Source organism: Kogia breviceps, chromosome 5 (assembly GCF_026419965.1).
Source record: "Kogia breviceps isolate mKogBre1 chromosome 5, mKogBre1 haplotype 1, whole genome shotgun sequence".
NCBI lineage: Eukaryota > Metazoa > Chordata > Mammalia > Artiodactyla > Physeteridae > Kogia > Kogia breviceps.
Genome location: NC_081314.1, coordinates 121,083,994 through 121,104,146, shown reverse-complemented (window position 1 = coordinate 121,104,146; position 20,153 = coordinate 121,083,994). Strand labels below are relative to the sequence as shown.

General features: G+C 36.0%; 1 protein-coding gene across 1 annotated transcript in view; it reads left to right on the top strand.

Annotated features, from left to right (window-relative positions):
* Positions 1 to 20,153, top strand: part of LIPI (lipase I) — a 53,492-nt gene that overhangs the window by 18,607 nt on the left and 14,732 nt on the right. Inside the window, exons 6-8 of the mRNA XM_059065639.2 lie at positions 381 to 485; positions 6,431 to 6,542; positions 16,835 to 17,011. Coding sequence (XP_058921622.2) covers positions 381 to 485; positions 6,431 to 6,542; positions 16,835 to 17,011 — 394 coding nt within the window. The remainder of the gene's footprint in view (positions 1 to 380; positions 486 to 6,430; positions 6,543 to 16,834; positions 17,012 to 20,153) is intronic.

The following is a 20,153-nucleotide window of genomic DNA, read 5'->3' as shown; positions in this document are numbered from 1 at the left end:
TCATGGAGCTAAATTCTGTGTTCAAGTTTATCTAATCAATTTATTCTGCTGAATTCAATGAAAAGAGTTTCAAGTAAAATTCTGCATTTGTAATAGTAAAGAGGTATACAAATGGACTTTAACTATATGGTATATGCAAAGCTCTGATAAGGTTTCTAGGGAGTAGATTTATTTGTGAATCTTGAATTTAAGTTGTTATTCTTGTAGTTGAAATAAATAGAATGTAAAATTATTTGAAAAATGATTTTTTAATTATAAAAATTCATAAATTATAATAATTATTATAATACATTGATCCTTTAGTTCTTTTAGTGATTTGATATTTTTGTATGCTATTTGATGAAAGTCCAATTACTAATATTCTATTTCTCAAATCTCAGGTTATCAAACTGAGCTATGGAAAGATGTTTTAAAAGAGAGAATAGAGAACAGAACTCTCAGGACCACTGTGTTTTTGGATACTGTTGGCACAAACCCATTCTGTAGTAAGTTAACATTTTTAACAAATGAACCAATGATTAGTTTTATATACTAATTCATATTTTTATTCAAAATTCAAATCTCATAATGTACTTTCAAGGAACTTTAAATTTTGTTAGAGCCAGTTATACAAATTCAAATAAGGACTTAATTTTTTTTTTTTTTGGCAGTACGCGGGCCTCTCACTGTTGTGGCCTCTCCTGTTGCGGAGCACAGGCTCCGCACGCACAGGCTCAGCAGCCATGGCTCACGGGCCCAGCCGCTATGTGGCATGTGGGATCTTTCCCTGACCAGGGCATGAACCCGTGTCCCCTGCATCAGCAGGTGGACTCTCAACCACTGCGCCACCAGGGAAGTCCAGGACTTAACTTTTGAATAAAATGAGCATATGCTTTGGGTAATATTCTTCCAAAAAAATCAAGATCTTTTTTTTTTTACCTCCAATTTCCATGATTATCCTTCCCACGTTTAGAGTTATGTCAGCATATAACAGCTTACAGAGTTTAAGACATCTATCTACACTATTACCATCCTTTCAGAAACTGAAACTAAATTATATAAATACAAAAATACGCAAGTAAATAATAATCTTCCCAATATATTTAGAGTTAGACAAGAGGAAAAAATTTGAAGAACAGAAGAGAGAATCTCAGAAATGTATTAACTAATTCGATTTATGAGGAGCTATTTAAAAAAGTAAAATCATTCTGTTTGGAGAGCAAGATCTTAAAGTGCTTTATAAATAAAAGCAAATCCTATTATATGAAGAATCTTATGAAATAAGTTTCCAGTCACTGCCATTGATCCTGGTTACTGGGGAATAAATATTTAAAATAGACTCTTATTATTTTAAAATATTTTAGGTCAGTTATTGCAGATGTTTTGCAGTCAAAGTTATTATCAATTTTTAAGATACTCTTTAAACATTTGTGATGTGCCCTGTCATTCAGAATTGGGCTCATCCATTTTTTAATTTAAAATTTTTATTGAATTAAATTTAGATTCACATGCAGATATAAGAAATAATGCAGAAGGATCCTATGTACAATTTATTCAGTTTTCTTAAGTGGTAAAATTTTGTAACACTATAGAATAAATGTCATATCATTACCACATGATATTGCTATTGCTACAATCCATCCCTTTTATTTCTATTTCCTCACTGGTGTGTGTGTGTGTGTGTGTGTGTGTGTGTGTGTGTGTGTGTGTGTGTGTGTGTGTTTAGCGCTGTACAACTTCATCATCATATAGGGCTTTGTATCTATCACCACAGTGAAGATATTGGACAGTTCCATCACTACCAGACCCCTTGGGTGGCACTTTTATAGCCATATATACCAGCTTCTTGTCCTGCTGTTTCTAATCTCTGACATCCATTAATATACTCCTAAAATTTTGTCATTTTGAAAATGTTATATAAAGGGAATCATTCACTATGTGACCTTTTAATTGGCCTTTTTAAAGTCAGCATGATTCTCTGGAGGTTCATCCAGCATGTATCAATAATTCATTCCATTTTATTGCTGAGTAGTATTCCACAGTATGTATGTACTGAAGTTTGTTTAATCACTCATCTCTTGTAGGACATTAGGCACGTGTTTAGATTTGGCTATTATGATTAAAGCTGCTATGGATATTTGTATAAACGTTTTTGTGTGAATTTAAGTTATTTCTCTGTTAGAAAGGCCCCGGAATACAAATGCTGGGTCAGAAGTTAATTGTACATTTAAACTTATAAGAAATTGAGAAAGTGTTTTTCAGTGTGGCTGACCATTTTACATTACCTGCAGCAAAGTATGAGTGATCTAATGAGTGATTACTTACTAGCATTTGGTGTTGTCATTATTTTAAAAAATTATCCTTCCTGATAGGTATATAGTGATGCCTTCTTGAGGTATTAATCTTTGTTGCCCTAATGGCTTATGAGATTGTGTATTTTCTCTGTATATTCTCTTTGGTGAAATGTGTGTTTGTGTCTTTTGCTCATTTTCCAATTGGATTTTTTTTTTTTTTTTTTCGGTACACGGGCCTCTCACTGTTGTGGCCTCTCCCGCTGCGGAGCACAGGCTCCGAACGCGCAGGCTCAGCAGCCATGGCTCACGGGCCCAGCCACTCCATGGCATGTGGGATCTTCCCGGACCGGGGCACGAACCCGTGTCCCCTGAATCGGCAGGCGGACTCTCAACCAGTGTGCCACCAGGGAAGACCCTAATTGGATTTTTTTTAATTATTGGATTTTGAGGATTCTTTATATTTTTTTGATAGTAGTCCTTGTTTCCTTGTTGAAGATTTGGTTTGCAATTATTTTTTCCCAGTCTGAAACTTGACTGCCTTTTCATCTTCTTCACAAGGGCTTTCACAAGGGCAAAAGTGTTTACTTTTGATAAGGTCTAATTTATCATGTTTTCCTTTCATGGACTATGCTTTCGGTATCTAAGAACTCTTTGCTGAGCCCTAGGTCCTGAAGATTTTCACCCCAAATTTTTTTCTAACAGTTTTATAGTTCTGTGTGTTCCTTTAAACATAGACAACCTTGTTTTAAATTTATATTGAAAATAACATACCCTAGAATATCTAAAATAATCATTGCCAAGAAGAATAAAGAAGAAATAATCAATTTGACCTTTCTTCTGTATCACATCTCTTTTTCGGATTTTCTTCTTCTGTCTTCCTCTTCTACCTTTAAGGGTTTGTGATTACAATCTTTTTTTTGTTTGTTTTTCTTTGTCTGAGAATGTCTATTTCTCCTTTATTCTCAAAGGATAGTTTTTCTGGGTATAAGATTTAAAGTTGAGTTCCTTCCTTTAGCACTTGAAAAATGCTGTGTCACTTCCTTTTGGCTTCTGTGGTTTCAGATGAGAAATCTATTGTAACTCAATTTGGTGTTCTCCTGTAGATAACACATCATTTCTCTTTGGCTGCTTTCAAGATATTTTTCTGTTTCTAGTTTTCTGAAGTTTAATTATAATTCTTTTGTTATACTCCCACAGGTCCCTGAGGTTCTGTCCATTATTTTTCTCAGTCTGTTTTCTCTCTGTTTTCAGCTTGAGTTTCAGGCAGATCGATCTGTTCTCCAGTTCACTGATTTCTATCCTCTTCCATTTCCACTCTGCTATTGAGACTATCCAGTGAGTTCTGTATCCATTATGGTATTTGTCATTTATGTAATGTCTACTTTATTTTCTTTTATAGCTTCTATTTCTTGGCTGAGATTTTTCTATTCCTTCATTTTTTTCAAGAGACTCTGAACTTTGAAGCATTTTTATGACAGTTCCTTTAAGATCCTTCTCAGATAATCCCAGCCTCTGATTCATTTCAGTACTGGTATTAGTCGATTGTCTTTTCTCACCAGAGTTGTGATTTTCTTTGTTCTTGGTATAATGGGTAATTTTCAATCACATCTTGGACATTTTCTCTATGTGACAATTTGAGTCCTGTTTAAATTTTCTATTTTAGCAGGAGTTACATTGTTTAGGTTTTGGCTTTATGTATTTGGAGGCTGTGAGTTTTAGCTACATAAAGCTTCAGGATTATCATATTTTCCTGGTGATTTGCTTTGCTTTGCTCTTTTTTTTTGCTTCATAAATTAAAAAATGCAATATTTTTTGCCTCACAGACTATTTTATCAGATTTTGTCACAAAAACAATTTGTCTCATAGAGCCTTTGAATCTTGTGTCTTCTTTTCTATCCTCAATATTATATTCAGTAGTATTTTATTTCACTTATTTAACAATAAACAATTATTATGAATATTATCATTAATCAAATGCTCACTTATATTTACCAATTTCACTTTTCTACATTTTATCTTGTCCTTTCCTCCCTTCCCAACTCCTTTCTTTGGGATTTAATTTCTATCTTGGTAAAATAGATCCTTAATGACTTTTCACTAAGTAATGTCTCTCAGTTTGTTTGTTTGTTTCCTTGAAAATGCCCTTATCTTTTTCTTACTCTGGAATGTAAATTTAGTCCAGAATAGAATTCTACAATGAGAGTGTTTTCATTGAGTACTTTAAAGATATTAATTCTCTCATTTTAAGATAATTTTTTTTTTCATTTATTAGCAGTCTAATTGTTCACTGCAGATAATCTATATTTTTCTTCTGGTTAAACTTATGTATGTATATATGTATTTATTTATCCATCTATTAATTTATACATGATTTGTTGTTATTTTCTAGTCTCAGTGGTCAGTTCAAGTCTCTATTAAATTAAAGAAAAAATATTTGTGTTACTTCAAAATAAAGATTCATGTCACATTTTAACAGAAAACTCTCATCAGTCTACTCTTCTTCAAAATTCTCCCTTGAGAACAAGTTGGATTTTGTTTTTTCCAGAATTTAGGTACCATAATACTGGGGGATTTTTCATGTAAATTTTTGGAGGTCCTTAACCAATGGGGGCTCGTAAATTTAAATTCTGTGTTACCTGGAGTTTTATTTAGTCTTAAGGAATTTATTTTTCCACTTCAGACCCATACACAACCAGAAGGAAGAATTTTTCAAGTTTCTCTTTCAATGACAAAGCAGAGAGCTAAAGTCCCTGACTGTGCAAGGTTTTTCACTGTAGCTCCATCACTTAGTGTTGTCTCCTGCTGTAGCGTGGAAATTGACACTTCATCCTTTGTCTCCATGCCACACCCAGTTCTCAAGTCCCATGCAGATCCAGGGCTTCAGTTCTTCTTAAGCCTTGCCTTTAATTTCTCTTCATTGCTGTCTCCTGATATTTTCTCTTCCTTCATCTGAGCTTGGTCGTGTTTTCGATTTACACCCAGAATTTCTATACACGTGTAGCAGGAGGCAGGCTTATTATGTAACATCTCAATATATCATACTGCCAGGAATCATCTGAGCAAGTATGAGCACCCACTTTTTTGGGTGAGGGGACCAAAGTATTTTATCTAAAGCTGGGCAGTCACTTCAAAGTAAGAAGTGTTCCTTTATGTCTTTTGTGTTAGCAATTTATGAGGGTCAATTATAAATCCATTACCTTATTTAGGGTAGTAGTAAGCATCTGGCATAGGCAAGAAGTTACCTGGGGCTGTTTAGTAGCAAAATTTAATGGCTAGCATGCACAATTTTAGTACATATGTATTTCACAAGAATAGTTCATCTATCCCTTGTTCTGTTTATATACGTTGTCTTCCAAGGGTTTTGCACAATACTGGGAAAATTCATGGAGAGTAAGAACTTTCTGTGTAGCCCCGACAATATTGGGTATAGGGATAAGTTCAGCATCTTTGCCTCTGAAAGATATATCAATTTTTTTGTACGGGCATTTTGAAAAAGAACTACTATGAGCTCAGTCTATATAGGACTGTCTAATTTTACAGTCATTCCAAAACAACCAGTGAAATTGGGAATTATATTTGTCAAGCAAATTTAGCTAGGACTATTAATCAGATAACTAAGGAACTTTATCATATTTACCTTAGATGTGCTATTGATAGAGAAAAATTGTTTAATTGACCTAAATTCTGATATTTTTCAATTTGCAGACAAATTAGTATTTACTAATTATTTGACCAACTTTTCACCATACCCATGACTGGCAAGCTTTTATTCCTCATTTTCAAGACTAGTTAAAAATTAACAAGAGGGAATTTCCCTGGTAGTCCAGTGGCTAAGACTATATGCTCCCAATTCAGGGGGACTGGTTCGATCCCTGGTCAAGGAACTAAGAGTTCACAACTAAGAGTTCGCATACCGCCACTAAAGATCCCGCAGGCCACGTGCAACAACCAAGACCCGGCGCAGCCGAATAAATAAATATTTAAAAAAGATTAATAAGAGGTAAAATATATTACTTATGTACCAAATTAGTGCCTCTCAATATTATTTGCAGATATTATATATGCCTAGATTACATAAATATATATTTACATGCATATCTGTACCACAACAAAATTAAAAAATAACATGAATTGCATTCCATATTTTTATTTTGTAGCCTATTATTTTGTTCTCAGTATAATTGTTCTGGATAAAACGATGAAGGATGGCTATATTACATTTAAATTATTAAACCAACTTGGAATGGTTGAAAAGCCAAGGCTCTATGAGTAAGTATAATTTAGTATATTTTTGTTTTGTAAAATATGTTTTCTTGAGCTTTTGGAGGATAATCTAAATAGTATAAGTTTTCTATGCAGTGAGTCTTAAACTGTTAAATATTAAATGGATCTCTGGTGTCATATTCTAATTCATTCATTCTATGGAGGGAGATGCCAAATATGAAAGAAACTAAATAACTTGTTCATGTGATACATCTAGCTACTACAAGAGTTAGAAGAAGAGAATAAACTTTCCACCTAATTTTGAACACTGATAGAATGTGTTGTAATAACTAATAGTATCACCCCATAATAGTTTATTACTTTAAATTGCTTAGAATTGTGTATATATGTATATACCCATGCACACATATACGTATGATTCATCACTTATTCAGACACATGCTTTGTTAGCTTTTGAATTCACTTATTCAACGAGTGTTATTCAGAACCAACCAAATATATTCAGGCATTTCACCAAATGATGGGGATCCAAACTGAAATAGCAATGTTACCATGCTGAAGGAGGTCACAGAATCCTGGAGGAGACTAATGTGTAATTACAGCTATGAGTAATAAGTTTTATAGTAGCAGAACACTTATATGTGCTATGGGAGTACAGAGGAAGAAGCAAGGAAGCATTTGAAAGGGTGGTATTGCAGTCAGGGAATGGGAGATGGTGCTTTCAAAGGCATGGATAGGAAAGTATGTGAGTTCATTAATAGCACAGATTGCAGTCCTAGAGCAGTTGTTTCAAACTTGTTCAGAAGGCAAACAAATTGTGAGTCTTGCTTTCCTTTACAAGAATCATGTTCTTCTATGCAGAACACCATGAAATACTGATGCATTTTTATTCAAACACTTGATTAGTACATTTTTCATGAACAATGTAAAATATAAAACCCATACACATGGTAAATCTACCCATCTAAGCCTGGCCAATGGCTTTCTTGTTTTTCTATTAATAATTATTTGCTAATAAATTTAATCATGCTTTAGGATTTTAACCCTTTTAGATGCCAGGGAAGTCAGAGACTTTTAAATGATCTTTTATTTCCCTTTACAAAATTAGAATAGGAATTTTTTTGATGTAGAAAATGTGTTATATTATACAGTAGAAAGTGAGAATAATCTATAATTACATTGTCCAGGGATATTCACATTTACTATTTGGTTTATAAACATTCCTCTTTTTCTTCCTCCCCCTCCTCTTCCTTCTCCTTCTCTTCCACCTTCATCTTTTCCTTTTCCTCCTCTTTCTTCTTCTTCTACATGCCCCTGCACATGCATGATTTTTTTACTTAGCAAAATTAGGATCATTTTGCAAATGTGTTCTGCATTCTGATTTTTATACTGAATGCTATAGTGTGATCATTTTTTCTGTGTCACTAAAAATCACTTACACATCATAATATGATGCCAAATATATTAATATGCCAATATAGGATTTGAAACAGAGAGTGTCAATATTGTGTATTCAGGGTAGAATGACTCCCCAGATGGATGAGTAATGGGGAGATTAGTGTGGAACAAGTCCAGAGTGGTTGCTATTGTAATAATTTATATGAAAGATAATGGAGGCTTGGATCGAGTCAGTGGAAGTGGGTTTTTAGGATTTAGAGTAGATTTGTTTTTGTGATTAATTAAACATGTGAAAGTGAAGGGAAAAAAACCAATCTGGAGTGACGCTGAGTTTTAAGCTTGGCAACTATTTGAATTACGGTGCCATTTACTGAGCTAGGAGATACATGGAGAGGAGCCAGTTTAATTATTCAAAAAAATTTCTTGAACTATACTAGAAATTAAGGACAAAATTTAGGGAAAATTAGATTTCTGTCCTTTCATAATTTTTGTCTAGTGAGCAGTTTGCAAATACATAATACAAATAAAATGATGATGTGCATCATTCCTGTTTTCAAACACTTTTTATTGAATATCTGTATTGAGCTAGGCACTGTACTAGGTGCTGAATATACTATGATGAGAAAAACAGACATGATCCTACCCTCATTAAATTTACAGTCTAATGAGGGATATAAAGTAAATAATTATAAAAATATGTAAATAAAAATCTATCTGTGGGGCTTCCCTGGTGGCGCAGCGGTTGAGAGTCCGCCTGCTGATGCAGGGGACGCGGGTTCGTGCCCCGGTCCGGGAGGATCCCACGTGCCGCGGAGCGGCTGGGCCCGTGAGCCGTGGCCGCTGCGCCTGCGCGTCCGGAGCCTGTGCTCCGCAACGGGAGAGGCCACGACAGTGAGAGGCCCGCGAACCGCAAAAAAAAAAAAAAAAAAAAAAAAAAAAAAAAAAAAAAAAAAAATCTATCTGTGAAAAATGTCTTGAGGCAAATTATAGTATGTACAGGAAAATAAAATAGGTAATGTGAAATAGTTAGTGGGGTCACTAAAAGTTTCTCTAAGGCCTTTTTATATTAGTTGAGACCAAAATGAGGAGCAGGAGTTAGTCACTCTGCTGCACTCTGGGCAGAGGGGCCAACAAAGTCAAAAGTCCTGAAGCAGTAGAAAGTATAGTCCATTTGGGGAGCTGAAGGAAGTTTATTATGTCTGAGAATAGAGGCAGGGAAAGGAAGAGAATGATGAGAGAGGTAGAAAACACTTAGATTTTGTAGGAATTAGAACTTGTAGGACATGTTCAAGGGTTTCTATTTTATTCACTGGGCAAGTGAAAACCAATGAAGTGTTTGCACTGGGGCAATCTGGTTGGAGCCAGGAGTGGATTATGATCCTGGAAAAACAATTTAACCACAGTGGATTGGAGATGGAAAAGACAGGATGCTGTTGCAAGAATAAAGAGCAGGAACAATGGTGCCCTGCGATAAAGTGTTTACAGTGGAAATGGAAAAATGAGGATGAGGATGGATTCAAAGCAGATTCACGATATTTCATAGACAGTCAGCAGGCACATGGGATAGATTAGATGTAGGAGTTAAAGAGAGGATGGGGGGACCTTCAAGATGGCAGAGGAGTAAGAGGTGGAGATCACCTTCCTCCCCACAAATACATCAAAAATACATCTACATGTGGAACAACTCCTACAGAACACCTACTGAACACTGGCAGAAAAACTCAGACTTCCCCAAAGGCAAGAAAATCCCCACATACCTGGCCATGTGGCTGACAGGGTCCATGTACCTGGCCATGTGGCTCACAGGTTCTTGGTGCTCCAGCCTGGTGTCAGACCTGACCCCCTGAGGTGGGAGAGCCAAGTTCAGGACATTGGACCACCAGAGACCTCCCAGCTCCATGTAATATCAATTTGGCGAGACCTCTCCCAGGGATCTCTGACTCAGTGCTAAGATCCATCTCCACCCAATGGCCAGCAAGCTGCAGTGCTGGAGGCCCCATTCCAAGCAACTAGCAAGACAAGAACACAACCCCACCCATTAGCAGAGATCCTGCCTAAAATCATACTAAGTTGACAGACACCCCAAAACACACCACCAGACATGGCCTTGCTCACTAGAAAGACAAGATCCAGCCTCACCCACCAGAACACAAGCAGTCCCCTCTACCAGGAAGCCTACACAAGCCACTGAACCAACCTCACCCACTGGGGGCAGACACCAAAAACAATGGGAACTACAAACATGCAGCCTGCAAAAAGGAGACCCCAAACACAGTAAGCTGAACAAAATGAGAAGACAGAGAAATATGCAGTAGATGAAGGAGCAAGGTAAAAACCCACCAGATCAAACAAATGAAGAGGAAGTAGGCAGTCTACCTGAAAAAGAATTCAGAGTAATTACAGGAAAGATGATCCAAAATCTTGGAAATAGAATGCAGAAAATACAAAAAACGTATAACAAGGACCTAGAAGAACGAAAGAGTAAACAAACAATGATGAACAGCACAACAAATGAAATTAAAAATTCTCTAGAAGGAATCAATAGCAGAATAACTGAGGCAGAAGAACAGATGAGTGACCTGGAAGATAAAATAGTGGAAATAACTACTGCAGAGCAGAATAAAGAAAAAAGAATGAAAAGAATCAAGGACAGTCTCAGAGACTTCTGGGACAACATTAAATGCACCAACATTCGAATTACAGGGGTCCCACAAAAGAAGAGAAAAAGAAAGAGTCTGAGAAAATATTTGAAGAGATTATAGTTGAAAATTTCCCTAACACGGGAAAGGAAATAGTCAATCAAGTCCAAGAAATGCAGAGAGTCCCATAGAGGATAAATCCAAGGAGAAACATGCCAAGGCACACATTAATCAAACTATCAAAAATTAAATACAAAGAAAAAATATTAAAAGCAGCAAGGGGAAAGCAACAGATAACATACAAGGGAATACCCATAAGGTTAACAGCTGATCTTTCAGCAGACAGAAGGGAGTGGCAGGACATATTTAAAGTGATGAAAGGGAAAAACCTACAACCAAGATTACTCTACCCAGCAAGGATCTCATTCAGATTCAACGGAGAAATTAAAAACTTTACAGACAAGCAAAAGCTAAGAGAATTCAAACCAGCTTTACAACAAATGCTAAAGGAACTTCTCTAGCCCGGAAACACAAGAGAAGGAAGAGATCTACAATAACAAACCCAAAACAATTAAGAAAATGGTAATAGGAACATACATATCAATAATTACCTTAAATGGAAATGGATTAAATGCTCCAACCAAAAGACTGAATGGATAATAAAACAAGACCCATATATATGCTGTCTCAAGAGACCCACTTCAGACCTAGGGACACATACAGACTGAAAGTGAGGGGATGGAAAAAGATATTCCATGAAAATGGAAATCAGAAGAAAGCTGGAGTAGCAATTCTCATGTCAGACAAAATAGACTTCAAAATAAACACTATTACAAGAGACAAAGAAGGACACTACATAACGATCAAGGGATCAATCCAAGAAGAAGATATAACAATTGTAAATATTTATGCACCCAACATATGAGCACCTCAATATATAAGGCAAATGCTAACAGCCATAAAAGGGGAAATCGATAGTAACCCAATAATAGCATGGGACTTTAGCACCCCACTTTCACCAATGGACAGATCATCCAAAATGAAAATAAATAAGGAAACACAAGCTTTAAATGACACATAAGACAAGAGGGACTTAATGGATATTTATAGGACATTCCATCCAAAAACAACAGAATACACATTCTTCTCAAGTGCTCATGGAACAATCTCCAGAATAGATCATATCTTGGATCACAAATCAAGCCTTGGTAAATTTAAGAAAATTGAAATCGTATCAAGTATCTTTTCCAACCACAATGCTATGAGACTAGATATCAATTGCAGGAAAAAAAATGTAAAAAATACAAACACATGGAGGTTAAACAATACACTATACTAAACAACCAAGAGATCACGGAAGAAATCAAAGAGGAAATCAAAAAATACCTAGAAACAAATGGCAAAACATGATGACTGAAAACCTATGGGATGCAGCAAAAGCAGTTGTAAGAGGGAAGTGTATAACAATGCAATCCTACCTCAAGAAACAAAAAACATCTCAAATAAACAACCTAAACTTACACCTAAAGCAATTAGAGAAACAAGAGCCAAAAAACCCCAAAGGTAGCAGAAGAAAAGAAATCATAAAGATCAGATCAGAAATAAATGAAAAAGAAATGAAGGAAAGAATACCAAAGATCAATAAAACTAAAACCTGGTTCTTTGAGAAGATAAACAAAATTGAAAAACCATTAGCCAGACTCATCAAGAAAAAAAGGGAGAAGACTCAAATCAATAGAATTAGAAATGAAAAAGGAGAAGTAAAAACTGACACTGCAAAAATACAAAGTATCATGAGAGATTACTACAAGCAACTCTATGCCAATAAAATGGACAGCCTGGAAGAAATGGACAAATTTTTAGAAAAGCACAACCTTCCGAGACTGAACCAGGAAGAAACAAAAAATATAAACAGACCAATCACAAACACTGAAATAGAAACTGTGATTAAAAATCTTCCAACAAACAAAAGCCCAGGACAAGATAGCTTCACAGGTGAATTCTATCAAACATTTAGAGAAGAGCTAACATCTGTCATTCTCAAACTCTTCCAAAATATAGCAGAGGGAGGAAATCACCCCAACTCTTTCTACGAGGCCACCATCACCCTGACACCAAAACCAGACAAAGATGTCACATAAAAAGAAAACGACAGGCCAATATCACTGATGAACACAGATGCAAAAATCTTTAACAAAATACCAGCAAACAGAATCCAACAGCACATTAAAAGGATCATACACCATGATCAAGTAGGATTTACCCTAGGAATGCAAGGATTCTTCAATATATGCAAATCAATAATTGTGATATGCCATATTAACGAATTGAAGGATAAATACCATATGATATTCTCAATAGACACAGAAAAAGCTTCTGACAAAATTCAACACCCATTTATGATAAAAACTCTCCAGAAAGTAGGCATAGAGGGAACCAACCTCAACGTAAGAAAGGCCATATATGACAAATCCACAGCCAACATCATTCTCAATGGTGAAAAACTGAAACCATTTCCACTGAGATCAGGAACAAGACAAGGTTGCCCACTCTCACCACTATTATTCAGCATTGTTTAGGAAGTTTTAGCCACAGCAATCAGAGAAGAAAAAGAAATAAAAGGAATCCAAATCGGAAAAGAATAAGTAAAGCCGTCATTCTTTGCAGATGATATGATACTATACATAGAGAATCCTAAAGATACTACCAGAAAACTACTAGAGCTAATCAATGAATTTGGTAAAGTAGCAGGATACAAAATTAATTCACAGAGATCTCTTGCATTCCTTACACTATCGACAAAAAGTATGAAAGAGAACTTAAGGAAACACTCCCATTTACCACTGCAACAAAAAGAATAAAATACCTAGAGATAAACCTATCTAAGGAGACAAAAGACCTGTATGTAGAAAAGTATAAGACACTGATGAAAGAAATTAAAGACGATACAAATAGATGGAGAGATATACCATGTTCTTGGATTAGAAGAATCAATATTGTGAAAATGACTATACTACCCAAAGCAATCTACAAATTCAATGCAATCCCTATGTAACTACCGATGGCATTTTTCAAAGAACTAGAACCAAAAATCTTAAAAGTTGTATGGAGATACCAAAGATCCCAAATAGCCAAAGCAATCTTGAGAAAGAAAAATGGAGCTGGAGGAATCAGGCTCCCTGACTTCAGACTAAACTACAAAGCTACAGTAAACAAGTCAGTATGATACTGGCACAAAAACATAAATATAGATCAATGGAACAGGATAGAAAGCTCAGAGATAAGCCCACACAGATATTGTCATCTTATCTTTGATAAATGAGGAAAGAATAATGTAGAAAAGACAGCCTCTTCAATGGGTGGTGCTGGGAAAACTGGACAGCCTAAAAGAATGAAATTAGAACACTCCCTAACACCATACAGAAAAATAAACTCAGAATGGATTAAAGACCTAAATGTAAGAGCAGATACTATAAAACTCTTAGAGGAAATCATAGGCAGAACACTTTATGGCATAAATCACAGCAAGATCCTTTTTGACCCACTTCCTATAGAAATGGAAAGAAAAACAAAAATAAACAAATGGGACCTAATGAAACTTAAAAGCTTTTGCACAGCAAAGGAAACCATAAACAAGATGAAAAGACTACCCTCAGAATGGGAGAAAATATTTGCAAATGAAGTAACTGACAAAGGATTCATCTCCAAAATATACAAGCAGCTCATTCAGCTCAATATCAAAAAACCAAATAACCCAATCTAAATATGGGCAGAAGAACCTAAATGGGCATTTCTCCAAAGAAGATATACAGATTGCCAACAAACACATGAAAGAATGCTCAACGTCACTAATCATTAGAGAAATGCAAATCAAAACTACAATGAGGTATCACCTCACACCGGTCAGAATAGCCATTATAAAAAAATCTACAAATAATAAATGCTGGAGATAGTGTGGAGAAATGGGAACCCTCTTGCATTGTTGGTGGGAATATAAATTGACACAGCCACTATGGAGAACAGTATGGAGTTTCCTTTAAAAACTAAAAATAGAACTACCATATGACCCAGCAATCCCACTACTGGGCATATACCCTGAGAAAACCATAAGTTAATAAGAGTCATGTACCACAATATTCCCTGCAGCACTATTTACAATAGCCACGACATGGAAGCAACCTAAGTGTCCATCAACAGATGAATGGGTAAAGAAGACGTGGCAAATATATACAATGGCATATTACTCAGCCATAAAAAGAAACGAAACTGAGTTATTTGTAGTGAGGTGGATGGACCTAGAGTCTGTCATACATAGTGAAGTAAGTCAGAAAGAGAAAAACAAATACCGTATGCTAATACATATATATGGAATCTAAAAAACAAACAAACAAAAAAGGTTCTGATGAACCTAGGGGCAGGACAGGAATGAAAATTCAGACATAGAGAATAGACTTGAGGACACAGGAAGGGGGAAGGATAAGCTGGGATGAAGTGAGAGAGTAGCATTGACATATATACACTACCAAATGTAAAATAGCTAGTGGGAAGCACCTGCATAGCACAGGGAGATCATCTCGGTGCTTTGTGAACACCTAGAGGGGTGGTTTAAGGAGGGTGGGAGGGAGACGCAAGATGGAGGGGATATGGGGATATATGTATGCATATGGCTGATTCACTTAGTTACACAGCAGAAACTAATACAACATTGTAAAGCAACTATACTACAATAAAAATGCTAAAAATTTTTTTAAATTAAAAAATAAAGAGAGGATGATCTCAAGGGCAAAGCCTAGATGTCTGGCTTGGGCAATAGATAGTCGTGCCATTTAAAATTATAAGAAAATTTCTAAGTTTTAGGGCAGCAGTGTCCAACCTTTTTGGCACCAGGGACTGGTTTTATGGAAGATACTTTTTCCAAGGACTGCGGGGGCGCGGGGGGAGTTCAGCCGGTAATGCTAACGATGGTTCAGGTGGTAATGCGAGCCATGGGGAGCGGCAGGTGAAGCTTCACTCGCTCGGCTGCCACTCACCTCCTGCTGTGTGGCCTGGTTCCTAAAAGGTCATGGACTGGTACTGGTCTGCTGCCCGGGGGTTGCGGACCCCTGTTTTAGGGTTTTTGTTTCTCTTTTTTGGTGAGAGGTGAGTGTTGGGGAAGATGTCATTAAATTTGAACTTAGTGAGCTTTAGGCATCCTTGAGATATCCAAGTAGACATGGTGAGTAACAGCGGGTATATGTGTCTGGCACTTATCAGATAGGGCTCAGCTGGGGACAGAGGCTTGGTGGAGCACACAGTTAGTATTTGGAACCAGTGGAACAGATGTGCGTTTTGGGGGGAAGACAACATGTTTCCATCTGGATATGTTGACTCTGAGAAATCTGGATAAGCTCTTGGACAGAAATTAGACATATGACCAATGACATTATATTCTGTGAAAGAGGAGGTAGTCACTCTGCCACAAGGGAGCCGGGATGGGTTTTGAGGGGAGTGATAACAACCTTTTTTGGATCTAGATGCTGTGGGAGAATCAAAAGGAGAAGAGAGCAGGGACAAATATAAGATGGCAGAAGTCCTGGGTGTCCCGCTGGTTGCTTTTCAGCTATTCTATGTGTGACATTTGCCTTTGCTCAAGTCAGTCATTGTTGCCTCAAAGGAAGAAATTATTTCAACAGATTTTTTTTTGTTTGTTTCCTTTCCTCTCTTTTTCTTTCCCCTTCCTTCTCTTCTCTCTTTCCTTCACCCCCTTCTTTCCTTCTTTCCTTTGTATCTTTCACCCACCCTCCCTCCCTTCCCCCTTCCCTTTCTTTCCTCCTCCTCCTCCTCTTTCTTACCTTTCTCCTCCTCCTCATACTCCTTTGCTATTTCCTTTGGAGTCAGGCAGACCCATGAAGTGATAAAGTGGCACAGAACAACAAAGGATCCCTATTTGAGGGCTCAGTCTATTCAAAGAACGGCGATAGTTGTTCAGGGGCCTATAAAAAGAAGCAAAATGTGACTTCTCTAATCTTAGTAATATGTACAATCTAGATACCAAGTCGGAAAGACAAGATGTCCCACTTTTTCTCAGAAAAGTTTTCCCCAAATATTTGAGTGTGGGGATATATATATTATTATTATTATTTTATTTTGTTTTTAATTACTGTTTAAATTATTTTAATAAATACTTTACCACATATTTTATTGTTTGGCCTTTTCCCTGTAATATTGATATTTCTATCTAATGTTTATAAGATTGTATTGATTTTGAAGTTGTATTACATTTTGAATTACTAATATGATGATATGAAATTTTCTGTTTAGGAGGAACAGATTACTTTATAAACTTCAAGAATTCAGGATTCTTGCTCAGTTTTTAAATGATGTTGTAAATATTTCAAGCATTAGTTTGGCATATTTTCAGAGGTCAAATCAGCAATGTTCCACATGCAAATACACTATTCAGCGTCTCAAGTTAAAATCACTTACATATCCAGAAAGGTAAGAAAACTAAGTTTTGATTTCAATGTTATCTTTTAAACTTGAAAATATTGCTTTGCTAAGGAGTGGTTTAAAAATTCATGTATTTGAATATCTGTTTATTGTGTATTTTAGATTGTATTTTATATAAATATTGGAATATCTAAAAGATACAAAAAATATTTTGGCTTAGATGAGATTTATTTTGGAATCACATTACCCAAGCAAAGAAAAAACACAATCATTTCATGAGACACAATAAACATGAAAAATGTGAGACAAATGTCTGCCTTAGAACTTTATCAGTCATTTCAATGGGTTTATGGATTGCTAGAAATCTCTCTTCTTTGACTGCAACACTTTCTCTTTATCTCTGTTTATGTTCCTGTATTTATATGCTAGGTTTCCCAACTACCTTTTTGTGAATGTCGAACACAGTAAATAAGAATTTCTGGAGAATAAAAATAATAAGTGGTAAGCATATGCATTTAGATGAGGTCTACTTCAACAAAGGAGAACTGGGAAAATTCTTTGAAGTATGTTATTTTGTAAACTTTTGGTATGAGAATATTTAGTCCATTCAAAAGTCAATGAGTGAGGACTTCCCTGGTGGCACAGTGGTTAAGAGTCCGCCTGCCAATGCAGGGGACACAGGGTTCGAGCCCAGTCCGGGAGGACCCCACATGCCACAGAGCTACTAAGCCCGTGAGCCACAACTACTGAGCCCGAGCACTGCAACTACTGAAGCCCGCGGGCCTAGAGCCCATGCTCCGCAACAAGAGAAGCCACCACAATGAGAAGCCCGTGCACTGCAATGAAGAGTAGCTCCCGCTTGCCACAACTAGAGGAAGCCTGCACACAGCAACGAAGATCCAGCACAGCCAAAAAATAAATAAATAAATAAATTTATTTTTAAAAAAAGTCAATGAGTGAAATGTCATTGTAATGGAGAGATAACAAGGGGTAATTTTACTTTTGCCTTAGACTGAAATACTTACAAAAATACCAAAATATATGGACATTTTCAGTTAGGAACATTAGCAAAACCATTCCCTACCAAAGTATATCAGAGAGTGAAAGAGAAAGTTTGGGGGGGGGGTCATGTTTAAAGGACTAGAGCTGCAAGATTTTAAATTTTCAACTGATCTCTGTATCTATTATTTTAACAATGAAAACCTATGCTAAATATAAGAACAGAAACTGTAGTCCGACAAATAGAAATTTGTAGTTCTCAAAAAATAGATTTTAAACAGGTCATGGTTGTTGCACCATCATATTCCCCTAGTCTCCTCCATTAATACCTCTCTGAGCCTCAGGATGCTGAGTATGAATAAAGAAGTGTAGTTGTTATAGTTTTACAATTCTGTTACAGCTCTGTTTCTGGCACTTAAATGTAAAGGATTTATATTGTTCTGGAATATAGTCTTCTCCCTGTATATCATAACTGGAAAGAGAAACAAAAGAGTTTCTTCCTCAGTCTAGAAGAAGCAGATGCTGTAAGTCTTGGCCAGGCATTAGCTAGAATCTTTGTATATAAAACAGCACATGAGCTCATGAGAAAGAGAAAGTTAGTTCCATACGTCTGTACAGTAAAAGGAACCAAGGATAATGTATATATGGGCAAGTGCCAGAGCTAGATACTCATCTCTCATTGTTCAAGTAGAGGTGAACAGGAAAAACAGAACAAAATGGTACCTAATTCAGCATCAGCAACATAAGAAAGATCCAACAATCAAGATTTAGAAATAAGGTTGACTTTTAAAAATATTTATTACAGGAAATTTCACAAAGAATTGCTTGGTGTTCTCAATAATATTTAAGGAAACAGTAATCCGTGAAGGAACAAGTGAAGAGCAAGATGATCAAGCAACTGACTATGATTAAACAGAACTGACAAGAGTTAAGAAACTAAGGTCAACATCAAATTTAGTGTCAACATTAAAAACAAGAAAGAGTAGACTTATAATGTAGAAAACTCATTTTTAATAACCTACAGAATAAGGTAATATAATAGAGAAGACTGAGGAATAATTTTGGGGGAAAATAATTAAAATGCAAAAATGTAGATACCTAGTGTTGCTGAAGAGGAGACACAACAGAAGAAGTAACTACAGATATGATGAAAGGAATCTCAGCTGAAGAGGATACAGATCTCAAATTGATAGAATGAACTAAGAACCAGGAAACTAAAAGAGAGCAACATTTAGAGCCACTCATATATTTTATCTATCTATCTATCTATTTATCTATTTATTTATTTATTTATTGCGGTACGCAGGCCTCTCACTGTTGTGGCCTCTCCCGTTGTGGAGCACAGGCTCCAGATGCGCAGTCTCAGCAGCCATGGCTCATGGGACCAGCCGCTCCGCAGCATATGGGATCTTCCCGGACTGGGGCACGAACCCACGTCCCCTGCATCGGCAGGCGGACTCTCAACCACTGCACCACCAGGGAAGCCCCATATATTTTATTTTTAAGATTGAGTGATAAGTATAGAATTCTGCAAGTATTCTTCACAGAATGGAAGATTTAATGCTGTAGCAATGGCAATTCTTATTAAAATCACCTATAAGTTTAACATGACTCCCATCAAAATCTCCAGAAGAGACGGCTTAGCTCTTCCTAATTAACTTGGAATGACAAATTATTGAGATGTGCCAAGAAAATCTGAATAGTGAGAGTCATGTTTATAACTTTAACTCTGAAACAGAGAAGCAAATTCCAAAACAGCAATAATTTTAAAAGTTTGATACTGGCAGAAGAATATATATGCATTTAAGGGAGTAAAAGGAAAACTCCAAAACATAATTTTGTAGATGATGTGAATAACCTTTCAATTAAAAACACAAGAATAAGTGACTATTGAAAAAGAGTTTAATGTCTTAATTATAACATATTCAAAATTAGTTATAGATATAGTAACATATTAAATATAAAACAGTAAGGAGAAAACATAGGCAAATGTTTATGTATGCAGAATAATGAAAGCCAAGACAGAGGAACTAAATGGAAAATATTAATCAATTTGCCTCCATACAAATTAAAAAAATAAAATCTGTATGTCACAAACATTATTAGCAAAAACAAAATAAGAAAACTTTTATAATGTGTGAGATATAGAATGGTTTTAAATTATTTATATATTAATACATTTTACAAAAAT